This window comes from Oncorhynchus gorbuscha, linkage group LG08, assembly GCF_021184085.1.
Source record: "Oncorhynchus gorbuscha isolate QuinsamMale2020 ecotype Even-year linkage group LG08, OgorEven_v1.0, whole genome shotgun sequence".
Taxonomy (NCBI): domain Eukaryota; kingdom Metazoa; phylum Chordata; class Actinopteri; order Salmoniformes; family Salmonidae; genus Oncorhynchus; species Oncorhynchus gorbuscha.
In genome coordinates, this window is record NC_060180.1 from 5,251,781 (window position 1) to 5,266,798 (window position 15,018).

Genomic DNA, 15,018 nt, shown 5'->3' on the forward strand with positions numbered 1-15,018 from the left:
TAAACAATACAGAACTAATTGAATACAGTTGTGTGCACTAAAAAGTTAGATTTAATTTTGTATAAACCCTGCACTGCTCTACAGGTGTTTTTGTGACAAACCATCGCTGGGATACCCTAGAGCACTTTGTTGCACACTCATTGTGGCAATAGTTCTGCCAGTACCAAAATACAACATTTTCAGTGCCCGCAACTATATGGAAATTCCCAGCCTATCTGAGGGCAAGGTGAAGCAGCAATTTACCATGTTGCTTAAACCTATACGATCTTCTCAGATCCACAGCAGGGCCTAGGGGGTAGGGGCCGGGGCTTGATTTGAGAATCAGCACGTTAGTTAAAAAGGCTAGGTGGGCGCCGTCTTCGTGTAGCCCCCACCTACCCGGTTCAGATGTGCTGCCACCCGAGTGGAGGGGGCTAGGGATTGTCTTCGGACCGGCCAATAGAGGGTGTTTCCATGTGATGATGAAGAGTTAGGGGCGCTTTAATCAATCATTAGAACTACAGATCAATGTCTGTCCTTTTTATTTGTAAAACTACAGATCATTTAATCAAATCTGACCCTTTTTCTGTTATTTCTTACAAACAGCTGGCTCAAGTTGTCAGTACACTTATATCAATGGCTCAACCAACAGTACAGTAACACACCAACCAATACAGCATTAGAACATGCAGGTGAATACCGCTAACCTCCTGGCACTAGATGGCAGCATTAGATCAATATTAAGGTTCCAGAAATCCTGCTTATCAGATTAGAATGAAAGCACATCAGTTCACCAGGGCCAGATTCAATCAAACTTGTATTGAGAAGGTTGTATGCAGGGCCTTTGTTTGCAAACTGCTGCCCTAAGTGTCAGAACCATGTCGTGTTCAGTTCAGTCGTTCCGAACTGGAGGCACGACAGTGGAGGAGGTACTCGGTAGTGTTACAGCATCCTCAACCACACAGGAAATGTATTAATCCGCGGGAAGACATGTTTGTTGGCTACTGTGTATATATACTCTGCAATGCTGGTTTGATTGATTCTTAAGACCATGTTGGTGATAGGATGAACCTTTAGAACCTGCTTCAGAGGTTGTGATAAAAATCCTTCCAATGTTTTTGCTTCTGACTGACATTCTACCCTGTTCAAATCTCCTTCCCACTCCCGTTTCTAGGTGGAAAACTCAGGGGATCCTTGGGAAAACTTCCAAAATTCCCAGTCACTTTCCTATTGGGAATGTGTCTACTTGCTCATGGTCACTATGTCAACAGTGGGCTACGGGGACGTCTATGCAAAAACCACCCTAGGACGCCTGTTCATGGTCTTCTTCATCCTCGGGGGTTTGGTAAAACAACATTTTTCTACCCCCCCCCCCCCCCCACCCTCAACCTGCCTGTCTCCATCTTCACACCATATAAGTGTTAAACCAGACAGAAAAATCACAAACGATACTTTAGACTTCAATATCTTTGTCAACATTATTACCTGTGAAGTATTTTGAAATGTAGCTTAATGATAGTTTAGGATTGTTTACATAGTACTGTTAAGCTTACCTATTTAGATATGTACAGTGTGCCTCCCTGCTTACACTACTATCAATGTTATTTGTCTGTATCTGGGTACTGTAGTTTCTCCCCTTGTCCCCCTTCCTATAGCGTGTGGGTTGTATTGGTCTAAAGAGTAGTTATAAGATAATGTTCTACACCTGCGGCCTGATAATGTTGTTGTTGCCGTTCTTCTTAAAGCAGTCTGCGATCTCAGGACTACTCCCTTCCTCTCGTGTCCCTCCCCACTATTCCAACAAACACAGTGGCAGGAAGACCAGGCCTAGGCCAGCCTGAGTGTTACCATAGCGACTGCAGCTCTTTTTTGCCCCTGACATTTAACCACAGTCAGACCAGCACCCCCTAGAGGAAATGGGTCTCACTGCAGCTAAACCCATGTCCGTTAGTTTGGACTATTAGCCTATAACACCATCCATCTCATATGATCAGGTAGATGATGACCATCCCCCCAGCTGTTTGAGAGAGTGCCATGTGGTCGTCATAGAGATGTAATAAAATAAAGGAAGTGTGTTACTATGTCTAAAGGCCATTCAGGGTTAGCAGCAGCAGGTCTGCTTCTATACGGTTAGCAAACAGCTCAACAATTAATGGATAGCTAAACAGTTAGCAAGCAGCTCAACAATTAATGGATAGCTAAATGGTTAGCAAACACCTCAACAATTAATGGATAGCTAAACGGTTAGCAAATAGCTCAACAATTAATGGATAGCTAAACGGTTAGCAAACAGCTCAACAATTAATGGATAGCTAAACGGTTAGCAAGCAGCTCAACAATTAATGGATAGCTAAATGGTTAGCAAACAGCTCAACAATTAATGGATAGCTAAACGGTTAGCAAGCAGCTCAACAATTAATGGATAGCTAAATGGTTAGCAAACAGCTCAACAATTAATGGATAGCTAAACGGTTAGCAAATAGCTCAACAATTAATGGATAGCTAAACGGTTAGCAAACAGCTCAACAATTAATGGATAGCTAAACGGTTAGCAAGCAGCTCAACAATTAATGGATAGCTAAATGGTTAGCAAACAGCTCAACAATTAATGGATAGCTAAACGGTTAGCAAACAGCTCAACAATTAATGGATAGCTAAATGGTTAGCAAACAGCTCAACAATTAATGGATAGCTAAACGGTTAGCAAATAGCTCAACAGTGAGTGGATAGCTAAACGGTTAGCAAACATCTCAACAGTTAGTGGATAGCTAAATGGTTAGCAAACAGCTCAAGCGTTAGAGAATAGCTAAATGGTTAGCAAACATCTCAACAGTTAGTGGATAGCTAAATGGTTAGCAAACAGCTCAACAGTTAGTGGATAGCTAAATGGTTAGCAAACAGCTCAAGAGTTAGAGAATAGCTAAATGGTTAGCAAACATCTCAACAGTTAGTGGATAGCTAAATGGTTAGCAAATAGCTCAAGAGTTAGAGAATAGCTAAATGGCTAGCAAACATCTCAACAGTTAGTGGATAGCTAAATGGCTAGCAAACAGCTCAACAGTTAGTGGATAGCTCAACTGTTAGCAAACAGCTCAACAGTTAGTGGATAGCTCAACTGTTAGCAAACAGCTCAACAGTTAGTGGGTATCTATACAGATAGCAAACAGCTCAACAGTTAGTGGGTATCTATACAGTAAGCAAATGGCTCACAGTTTGAATAGATATACAGTTAGCGAACGGCTCAAAGGTTTGAATAGCTATACAGTTAGAAAACAGCTCAAAGCTTTGAATAGCTAGCAAACGGCTCAAAGGTTTGAATAGATATAGTTAGCAAACAGCTCAAAGGTTTGAATAGATATAGTTAGCAAATGGCTCAAAGGTTTGAATAGATATAGTTAGCAAACGACTCAAAGGTTTGAATAGATATAGTTAGCAAACGGCTCAAAGGTTTGAATAGATATAGTTAGCAAACGGCTCAAAGGTTTGAATAGATATAGTTAGCAAACGGCTCAAAGGTTTGAATAGCTATACAGTTAGCAAACGGCTCAAAGGTTAGTGGGTATCTATACAGATAGCAAACAGCTCAACAGTTAGTGGGTATCTATACAGTTAGCAAATGGCTCAAAGTTTGAATAGATATATAGTTAGCAAATGGCTCAAAGGTTTGAATAGATATAGTTAGCAAACGACTCAAAGGTTTGAATAGATATAGTTAGCAAACGGCTCAAAGGTTTGAATAGATATAGTTAGCAAACAGCTCAAAGGTTTGAATAGCTATACAGTTAGCAAACGGCTCAAAGGTTTGAAAAGCTATTCAGTTAGCAAATGGATCAACGGTTTGTGAATAGCTAAATAGTAAGCAAACCGCTCAACGTATTTGCAAATAGCTAAACAGATACTGGGTAGCTAAATTGCTAGCAAAGCGCTCAACCGCTAAACAGTCATCAAAAAGAAGTAAACAGTGCTAGCATGATATTGACATTGACATAGGCAGGAAAAGAGAAGTACTGTACTTCAGGACAGCAGGCTGCAACACTTTGCCAAATGCATCCAGCTCATTCCCACTGCCCTCCAAATGAGTCTTAATGTGTTTTGCAGCTATGGACCATCAGGCTGGCCTGCTCAAATCAACCTGCCACATCATTGGTGTTTGTTGGACAAAACATGGCACATAGGTTTTTCCCCCCCCTCTTCTCTTTGCCACTTTCAGATATTTCGGATGCTATTTCAGATCGACCGTTGTTGGTCAGCTGTGGCGATATTTACACTTTTTTTTCTTCTTCCCAAAACCCATGACCCTTAAAAACTGGGGTTTTCTTAATAAAAATATTTTCTTTTGATTTTACCCCAAAATTTTTTTTTTAAACATTGATTGGGCAACACATCTCTAAGTTTGTTCTCTTCTTTAAAGTGTCAATGCTGAGTGAGAACTACAAGAGAAACTTCTGGACACTAACATCCCCCAGTTTTTCAGCATTTGCACATTTATTTGATATCTGATATCTTAAGAACTATTTTTGTCTCCACCCAGAACTCTGTTTGGATTTAAGCGCCCGCTAGACGGCTCCCCCTCCACCCCCTCTATGGCCTAGTGTCTTCTTTAGTCTCTTCTTGTGTCTCCTATCTTCTCCTTAGGCCATGTTTGCCAGCTACGTCCCTGAAATCATAGAGTTAATAGGAAACCGCAAGAAATATGGTGGTTCCTATAGTGCGGTTAATGGGAGAAAGTAAGTATTTTCCGGAAGGTTCTGCTGTCTTTCCTTGTACGAGGTAGAACCCTTTCTGCATGCCCTTTTCTTTTTTCTGTTTCATGCATGTAGGCCATGTTTGCTCGCTACGTGCCAGAAATTGCTGCTCTCATCCTTAATCGGAAGAAATACGGAGGGAGTTATAACTCAACACGAGGCAGAAAGTAAGTCCAAATCCAGACAAGGTGTGTTTGTGTGACTCGAGTGCACCCCCCTCAGGTTTAGAATGGTATGGGGGGTTGATTCACCAAATTTCCATTACTATAGTCACACTGCGTGACTGGAGACCTTGGCCATAAGGACACATGTCCATGTCACTTTACTCTCAATTTTCTCTCTTTCTGTCCCTGTCTCTCTTATCTAATCTCTCTCTCTCTCTCTCTCTCTCTCTCTCTCTCTCTCTCTCTCTCTCTCTCTCTCTCTCTCTCTCTCTCTCTCTCTCTCTCTCTCTCTCTCTCTCTCTCTCTCTCTCTCTCTGTCTGTCGCTCACTCAGTGCTCACCTGAAGTCCATCCTTGTGCTTTTGTTTTTTATTTTTTACTTTGAAACATCCTATGTGCTGCATCTTAATGAATTCAAACTAGAGCTTTCATGACTACCTTGTAGACCTATGGTATTAATATGTGTTGTCCTACCTCTTAATTCTGAAACCGTCCAATGACATTCCTCCAATTGTGCTCTCACTATAAGGACGAATCAGGATCATGATGATACATCATTGTAAAATAACTAGTCATGAAACCCCTACTATCTGCTGTAAAAAAAAAACAACACGTTTCACAAGAAAATAGAAAAAAATATAATCCTCAACTGCATTATTATTGGTGGTCTTTTAGAAGCATCATCAATCTCAATGACATTACAGGATATTCTTTTAGAAGCATCATCAATCTCAATGACATTACAGGATATTCTTTTAGAAGCATCATCAATCTCAATGACATTACAGGATATTCTTTTAGAAGCATCATCAATCTCAATGACATTACAGGATATTCTTTTAGAAGCATCATCAATCTCAATGACATTACAGGATATTCTTTTAGAAGCATCATCAATCTCAATGACATTACAGGATATTCTTTTAGAAGCATCATCAATCTCAATGACATTACAGGATATTCTTTTAGAAGCATCATCAATCTCAATGACATTACAGGATATTCTTTTAGAAGCATCATCAATCTCAATGACATTACAGGATATTCTTTTAGAAGCATCATCAATCTCAATGACATTACAGGATATTATTTTAGAAGCATCATCAATCTCAATGACATTACAGGATATTCTTTTAGAAGCATCATCAATCTCAATGACATTACAGGATATTATTTTAGAAGCATCATCAATCTCAATGACATTACAGGATATTATTTTAGAAGCATCATCAATCTCAATGACATTACAGGATATTCTTTTTAGAAGCATCATCAATCTCAATGACATTACAGGATATTATTTTAGAAGCATCATCAATCTCAATGACATTACAGGATATTCTTTTAGAAGCATCATCAATCTCAATGACATTACAGGATATTATTTTAGAAGCATCATCAATCTCAATGACATTACAGGATATTATTTTAGAAGCATCATCAATCTCAATGACATTACAGGATATTCTTTTAGAAGCATCATCAATCTCAATGACATTACAGGATATTATTTTAGAAGCATTTCTCAATGACATTACAGGATATTCATCATCAATCTCAATGACATTACAGGATATTCTTTTAGAAGCATCATCAATCTCAATGACATTACAGGATATTATTTTAGAAGCATCATCAATCTCAATGACATTACAGGATATTCTTTTAGAAGCATCATCAATCTCAATGACATTACAGGATATTCTTTTAGAAGCATCATCAATCTCAATGACATTACAGGATATTCTTTTAGAAGCATCATCAATCTCAATGACATTACAGGATATTCTTTTAGAAGCATCATCAATCTCAATGACATTACAGGATATTATTTTAGAAGCATCATCAATCTCAATGACATTACAGGATATTCTTTTAGAAGCACCATCAATCTCAATGACATTACAGGATATTCTTTTAGAAGCATCATCAATCTCAATGACATTACAGGATATTATTTTAGAAGCATCATCAATCTCAATGACATTACAGGATATTATTTTAGAAGCATCATCAATCTCAATGACATTACAGGATATTATTTTCTTGCTTTCATTTTGCTTGAGTTACTCCGCATGAGACATGCTTTTTATTTGTATTTATTTGCATAATTTATCTGCATGATTTCTGTGACCTGAGCTCCCCTCCGTTGGCTTTTTCACGTTTCATGGTTCCCATGGCAAACTGTACAAAAAGCTAAACTTCCTGTCTTGTCACCGCCAGCCGCATTACCTCTGCTCGACATGACTCTGGCCCTGATCTTCAGTCAGCTCCTACACCCTGAATGCTGGATGCCTCGCTCTCATTGGAGGCTCGCGATTGCTCTTGGCTTGCTTTGCCCGCTTGGTTTTTGGTGTCCTGTCGTTTGGTTTGTGTGGCAGTAGTTGTGTTGGCCAGAGGTTGTGGTGTTTTTGTGTGTGTGTGTGGACGTTCAGAACACAGTGTGTTGTGTGTGTGTACAGTGTGTGTATTGTGGCTGAATCCCTGGTTCTGTGGCTCAATCTTCACTGGCTCAACAGCTCATCACAGCACATGGACTAACTAGCCTCATAGTTAGACACAGACTAACCTCACTGCTCCTCAAAGTTAGACACAGACTAACCTCACTGCTCCTCATAGTTAGACACAGACTAACCTCACTGCTCCTCATAGTTAGACACAGACTAACCTCACTGCTCCTCATAGTTAGACAGACTAAACTCACTGCTCCTCATAGTTAGACACAGACTAACCTCACTGCTCCTCATAGTTAGACAGACTAAACTCACTGCTCCTCATAGTTAGACACAGACTAACCTCACTGCTCCTCATAGTTAGACACAGACTAACCTCACTGCTCCTCATAGTTAGACACAGACTAACCTCACTGCTCCTCATAGTTAGACACAGACTAACCTCACTGCTCCTCAAAGTTAGACACAGACTAACCTCACTGCTCCTCATAGTTAGACACAGACTAACCTCACTGCTCCTCATAGTTAGACACAGACTAACCTCACTGCTCCTCATAGTTAGACAGACTAAACTCACTGCTCCTCATAGTTAGACAGACTAAACTCACTGCTCCTCATAGTTAGACACAGACTAACCTCACTGCTCCTCATAGTTAGACACAGACTAACCTCACTGCTCCTCATAGTTAGACACAGACTAACCTCACTGCTCCTCATAGTTAAACACAGACTAACCTCACTGCTCCTCATAGTTAGACACATACTAACCTCACTGCTCCTCATAGTTAGACACAGACTAACCTCACTGCTCCTCATAGTTAGACACAGACTAACCTCACTGCTCCTCATAGTTAGACACAGACTAAACTCACTGCTCCTCATAGTTAGACACAGACTAACCTCACTGCTCCTCATAGTTAGACACAGACTAACCTCACTGCTCCTCATAGTTAGACACAGACTAACCTCACTGCTCCTCATAGTTAGACACATACTAACCTCACTGCTCCTCATAGTTAGACACATACTAAACTCACTGCTCCTCATAGTTAGACACAGACTAACCTCACTGCTCCTCATATTTAGACACAGACTAACCTCACTGCTCCTCATAGTTAGACACAGACTAACCTCACTGCTCCTCATAGTTAGACACAGACTAACCTCACTGCTCCTCATAGTTAGACACAGACTAATCTCACTGCTCCTCATAGTTAGACAGACTAAACTCACTGCTCCTCATAGTTAGACACAGACTAACCTCACTGCTCCTCATAGTTAGACACAGACTAACCTCACTGCTCCTCATAGTTAAACACAGACTAACCTCACTGCTCCTCATAGTTAGACACAGACTAACCTCACTGCTCCTCATAGTTAGACACAGACTAACCTCACTGCTCCTCATAGTTAGACACATACTAACCTCACTGCTCCTCATAGTTAGACACAGACTAACCTCACTGCTCCTCATAGTTAGACACAGACTAACCTCACTGCTCCTCATAGTTAGACACAGACTAACCTCACTGCTCCTCATAGTTAGACACAGACTAACCTCACTGCTCCTCATAGTTAGACACAGACTAACCTCACTGCTCCTCATAGTTAAACACAGACTAACCTCACTGCTCCTCATAGTTAGACACAGACTAACCTCACTGCTCCTCATAGTTAGACACAGACTAACCTCACTGCTCCTCATAGTTAGACACAGACTAACCTCACTGCTCCTCATAGTTAGACACAGACTAACCTCACTGCTCCTCCTAGTTTAGCTCAGCAGGATATAGATACTTCCTGCATCTCTTTCTCTATTTCACCTTCATTATATTTTCTATCTTACCATTTTCCCTTCTGTCTTTCTCTTTATCCCTCTTTCTCTTCATTCATCTCTCTCTCTCTTCCCACCCCCTTCCTCCCTCTCTGCATGGTCACGCAGGGCAGTCAGTCAACCATGCATACTGACATTCCACAGTAGAGAGAGAGCTATTAGAAACCAGTCTTTGTTTGAAGCTGTTTCCACGTCAGTGAGACACGATTGATGAGATGTTATGTTTGTCTGGCGCCCTGCGTCTCCATTCACTGACGGGGTAATGAGAGAAGGGTTTGTCAAAACTGCCGACTCCCCCTCGTTCCACCTCTCCCTCACTCCCCGTTTCACACACACTCCCTCTTTCCCCCTTTCACCATTTCTTGCCCTCTCTCTTCCTCTCTCTCTCTTTTTCCCCTCTCCTCTATTTTTCTCTCTCTTTCTCCCCCTCCACTTCTCCTTCTCTCTGGCTTTAATGTACATGCATACGGTAGTAATCAGGCCCTCACTTCAGCCAGCCAATCACAGAGGCATCAGGATCTGTGTGTTATTATGTTAAATACTGTATTCATGTGTTCATATTGGATATGTATACTGTAGATCATGACACATATACAAACACATTTGTCATAATGGTTTCCTCTCGAGAGTACACTTTTTGAGGAAGGAAAAAGCTAAAGCTGCACCCATCTTGTGGTTCTCATTAGGGCTCTGTGATTTTCATAACGGCTCTGTGGTTTCCGTTAGTCCCCACTGAAACAGAGGGACTGGTGTGGAAACTGGCCTAAACCCTGGCTGAACCCTGCAGTACTCTGAATGTGTTCTATGAGGGCCTGTGAGGGCCAGCAGCCTGTGATGTGGAGACTTGGAGACTCTCATCCCTGTCATACATATTATATAATATGTACAGCAGGCTCCCTCTAGTGTATATGTATATATGTATTAACATATATAAATAGCCCAATTAATGTGACACTGAACATGTCGTTACCTTCATGAATAACATTACAGTATACAGTATATACGCTCTCCAGTATTCAGGTTAGATAGCATCAAAATATATCTTGTTTCTGTGGCAAATGGTGTTTTTTATGCTACACCACGTTCCATTAGTTGAAACAAAATAGGCCACAGTTGAGTGGAAAACACAAAAAGATGGTGTTTTGTTGCCTTTCCTTCTGCGTCTTACAGTATCAGCCTAAGGATCAGAGTGATAGTAATGGTGTGACCTCTGCTGTTGTTTGAGCTGTCTTTGCTGTGGTGAAGTATTTCATGTGTTCCTGATGATATGGTTTGTTATGTTGATATCCTGCATGGTCTGCAATGGACGTTCTCAGACTTCCCTTGTGCATTTTGGTGTGATGATGTGCACCTTTTATTCCGACGCTTGGTATTTGTGTGTAATATTTTCTCATTTATGTTCTTGTGCCACCGTCATTGTACACCCAACTTTAGTTTTTTGAGTGTGATGTTTCATTGAGGAGTCCAGGGTTGAATACGCTTAAAGGAAGTTGTATTTTTTCCGTCAGGTAGCCTAGCGGTTAGAGTGTTGGGCCAGTAACCGAAAGGTTGCTGGTTTGAATAACAGAACTATCAAAGGGAAAAATCTGTCTGTCCTTGAGCAAGACACTTAACCCTAATTTGCTTGTGGGACTTAATTCTATGGCTGACCCTGTAAAACAACACATATCACTTTGCCTAGCTGGTGTATGACAATAAAAAAAAACATCTAATTGTTGAATTATGTATCCGTACCACTCCTTTAAATATGAAGCGAAATACCTTCCTTGACTTGGATACTGTGGTGTGGTCTTGAATGCTAGCCCTGGTACACCAATAGGGGTAATCATCAGTCTGTCCTTTAATGAAATCAACTGAATCGTTTATACTCCCAACAATTGTTCCGCTTAAAAACATCTGTCAAGCTCCACTGATAACTAATATATTAATGGAGAAGAAATGTCTGAGATGAGCTGTGTGTGTGCCCACGACTGTGTGTGTGTGCCCCCGACTGTGTGTGTGTGCCCACGACTGTGTGTGTGTGCCCACGCCTGTGTGTGTGGGTGTTCTCTTAATGCAAAGGCACAAAAAAGCCAGACACTACGCTGCACAAATCCCATTTATTCAGCCTGTGAAGATGACATCTGGACATTGGGAGAAAACATGACCGATGTTTTTGTCTCCCTGAATGAAACACATCATCTTCTGCCAACTGCTGCAGGCTCCTCACTAAGACCTCTGCTCATCATCTGATATCACCAGACAGAGCTTTGCAGCCTCATTCCATCACTGGGCCAGGGCCCACCATGCAATCATCACTGCTCTTTTAAATGCTTAAAGTGATGATGGGCAGATCTGTAAAGATCATTATATTTTGTTCAATGGCTACCATGCCATGTGTTTTCATCATGTTATGTCCACCAGATTGTCTACTCTCTGACCTTTGTCCACCTCAGTCTGCTCCTTAATGTGCTTCAATGGCACTTGGTCACAATCATCTGGACTGGACTTCATCACCAACTGATACAGACGTATTTACCATTCATATTCACACATATTCACTCACACTCTGTTACAGTTGAGTCCTCATATACAACGGGAGTTAATGTATGATCTAATGGTCTCATCTTCTCCCAGTATGAGAACATGAGCTTGGATCAGAGTGTGGTAGAACCAGGAGTTGGAACTGGTGGGAAAAGAACCAAAATGTATTGAGGAACAGAATCAGAACCAAGAACAAAAGTGATCTATACTGTTCCGGAACAGAACCATTATTTTAAAATGAATGGAAACTGGATAATAACGTTAATATACGTTCCGGGGCATGCAAAGCCAATGCAAAGCTCTCACTATATCACTCAAAAATGTATTCCAGTGTCTGCCTGCCAGCTGAAAATCTTTGTGAGTGTGTGTTCATGTGTAGGCTACCTGGCCCTCCCGATTCGAAGCATTGGCTTCTGTAGTCTACTGACATTAGAAGCGGGATTCAGAAATTAAGGAGAGAGATTTTGAATTAGAGAAGAATGGGTTATCTATTTCAATGCTAGTTAAGGATACTATAGTAATCACATTTCACATTGGATTTATGAACTACAAAAAGGTAAGATGTGTTTTTATTTAAATTCTGGTGCCGATCTGCACACACAAGCTTGTTATCTAGCTAGCTCATTAAGCCAACTCCCGGAAGTTCAAACTTCCTTCATAGAAGCCACTCCTCTGTAGGTAGAGTTCTGTGGGCCTAATTCAGATAATACTCTTCAAGCCAAGCGTCCTCTTCCAACCTCTCTCGCAACTCACGTCCAATGCATGTTAACAGCTTCAGCTTGCCCGCTCCAGCACTGATTGGTGAAGTACTTTTAAAAAAAATAAAAAATACAGATTTTAGAGGTTTAGAAAGGTACAGAAAGGAAAAATATGAACCGTTACTGTTTGGGGTTCAAACCGGTTCAGAACTTTATTTTGCTGTTCGGAACAGTGGAACTGAACAAAAAAAATGGTTCCAATCTCTGGTTAGAACAGATTGAGTTAGGTCTTGTAAAGTGAACAGACCAAACTACAGCTCTTCAGTGAGTCAGGCTGTCTGTGTATTTGGCTACTAACTGCTCCACATATCTTTAGCATGTAGAGCCATAGCCATTACACACATTGTCTTACAGGTCTTTGTAGGGCAATTAGGGTAGCTGACCCGTCTCTGTGTCCAATGTAATCCCCTGGATGACTAGAGGCTGGAGTCAACGAGAGTATGTTTGGGTTTCTCTTTATTTGCGGTTTGCCTTCGAATACTGGCTTGATGACGTTGAGTTAGTTTTGCCTACAAGTACATATGAGACCGTTGGTAAAGATGAATGGTTAAAACTGTCTTTAATCATCCGGATTAGATTAATTATGTAGAGTTTCAACCTAATACTTTAGCTGGGTCGTTCCACAAAAAAGAGTGCCTTTTTGTCCCTTTGATATTTTTAGTTTAAATTGGGCACCAATATATAATTTTAAAAGCCTTTTCTATTCAATGAAGTGCCCTTTAATATAGACCACGTTGAGAATTCAAGAAATCAGATTTGTAATATAATTAAAGACTTGCTAAAGTGCAAGATTCAGCATTTTGACATGTCCCTCTGTGCCCCCTCTGTGCACCCTCTGTGCCCCCTCTGTGCCCCCTCTGTGCACCCTCTGTGCCCCCTCTGTGCACCCTCTGTGCCCCCTCTGTGCACCCTCTGTGCACCCTCTGTGCCCCCTCTGTGCACCCTCTGTGCCCCCTCTGTGCACCCTCTGTGCCCCCTCTGTGCCCCCTCTGTGCACCCTCTGTGCCCCCTCTGTGCACCCTCTGTGCACCCTCTGTGCACCCTCTGTGCCCCCTCTGTGCACCCTCTGTGCCCCCTCTGTGCCCCCTCTGTGCACCCTCTGTGCCCCCTCTGTGCACCCTCTGTGCACCCTCTGTGCCCCCTCTGTGCACCCTCTGTGCCCCCTCTCTCTGTGCACCCTCTGTGCACCCTCTGTGACTTTGAGGACGATTTTAGCCGCTTCAACCCAACATTTATCAAAGTTTTCACCACCATTGCAAAGCCATAGTTATTTTTTTGACATGACTATCATTTCTGAAAATTATCATCTATTTTAATGTGATTTAATTTTAAGGAAAAAATAGCTATCCCTCAAGGTCAACCCTGTTAAGTGAACTGAACTCTTGTTTTAATTTTTAAATATATATATTTTGAAGAAATATTGAACATGTAATTAACAAATCATAGTGTAAAAGCACTTGAGCTGGTTCTACTCTGTTTGGCCATTTTCTGGGGTTTTGTGGTGGAAACCACACTGTGACCCATAGACAGGCTAGCCGTGTTAATATGAAACTTGTGTCCAATGGCCCCTCCCTGTTTCACACAACAGGCTTCCATTCCCCTTGTCACACAGGGGTTTATGGTTGATTTAAGATGACGTTTTCAACCCTGTTACTTTAACAGGCACGTACTATAGTCATTTCTATGACCTATTGAGATGGGATAACACATGTTTTATTAAGTTGAACATGTGCTCTTAATGACAGAATGTACAAATTTGGTGAAATCAAAAGTTTTAATTCACCAAGTTACACATCTCAAAATGCAGCTGATTGGTGGAACGACTCCGCTCTGAAGGCTTTAGGAAACCCACCCCTGGGCAGCTTGCAATTATCTCTGCTTTGAGCTGGACAACAGAAATACAATCATATTTTGAGTCACCTGAACAGGCTTGATAGGGGCTCCCGAGGGGAACAGCGGTCTAAAGTACTGTATCTCAGTGCTAGAATCATCACTACAGACACCCTGGTTAGAATCCAGGCTGTATGACAACCGAGTCCCATAGGGCGGCGCACAATTGGCCCAGCATCGTCCGGGTTTGGCCGATGTAGGCCGTCATTGTAAAGAATAATTTTTTCTTAACGGACTTGCCTAGTTAAATAAAGTTTAAATAAAATAATATATATGAGAGAATAGGAGCAGCATCTCTGTCCCAACTGACTCAAATCTACTCCGGTATGAGTGCAGCTCCTTTGAGTGTTACTGTGGAACCCTCTCTATTTGAGATCTTCTCTCTGGAGTGAATCATCACCGTCTGACACTGAAGCCCAGAGTGGAACCATGGGACTAACAAGGTCACGACCCCAGCAATCCCCTATCTGTCCGAATCTATCCTCCTCCTGAATTCAGCAGTGCTCTCTGTCTAACATAGAACTCAAGTCCACTGAAACACAGTATCCTGCCATCCACACGTCAACAAGGCCTGTTTAGAGGTCCTGTCAGCCCCAGACCAAGAAATCACTTTAGAAGGCTTTTAGTAATGCCATGTATGAACACGTGCGCATATTGATGTACATGTCTTTGT

At 41.5% G+C, this 15,018-nt stretch overlaps 1 protein-coding gene across 3 annotated transcripts in view; it reads left to right on the plus strand.

Moving 5' to 3' along the window:
* Positions 1-15,018, plus strand: part of LOC124041120 (calcium-activated potassium channel subunit alpha-1-like) — a 342,355-nt gene that overhangs the window by 229,562 nt on the left and 97,775 nt on the right. For all 3 annotated transcript variants that reach the window (XM_046358328.1, XM_046358326.1, XM_046358327.1), the window contains exons 8-9: positions 1,154-1,324; positions 4,615-4,706. In XM_046358328.1, the coding sequence (XP_046214284.1) occupies positions 1,154-1,324; positions 4,615-4,706 (263 nt within the window). The remainder of the gene's footprint in view (positions 1-1,153; positions 1,325-4,614; positions 4,707-15,018) is intronic.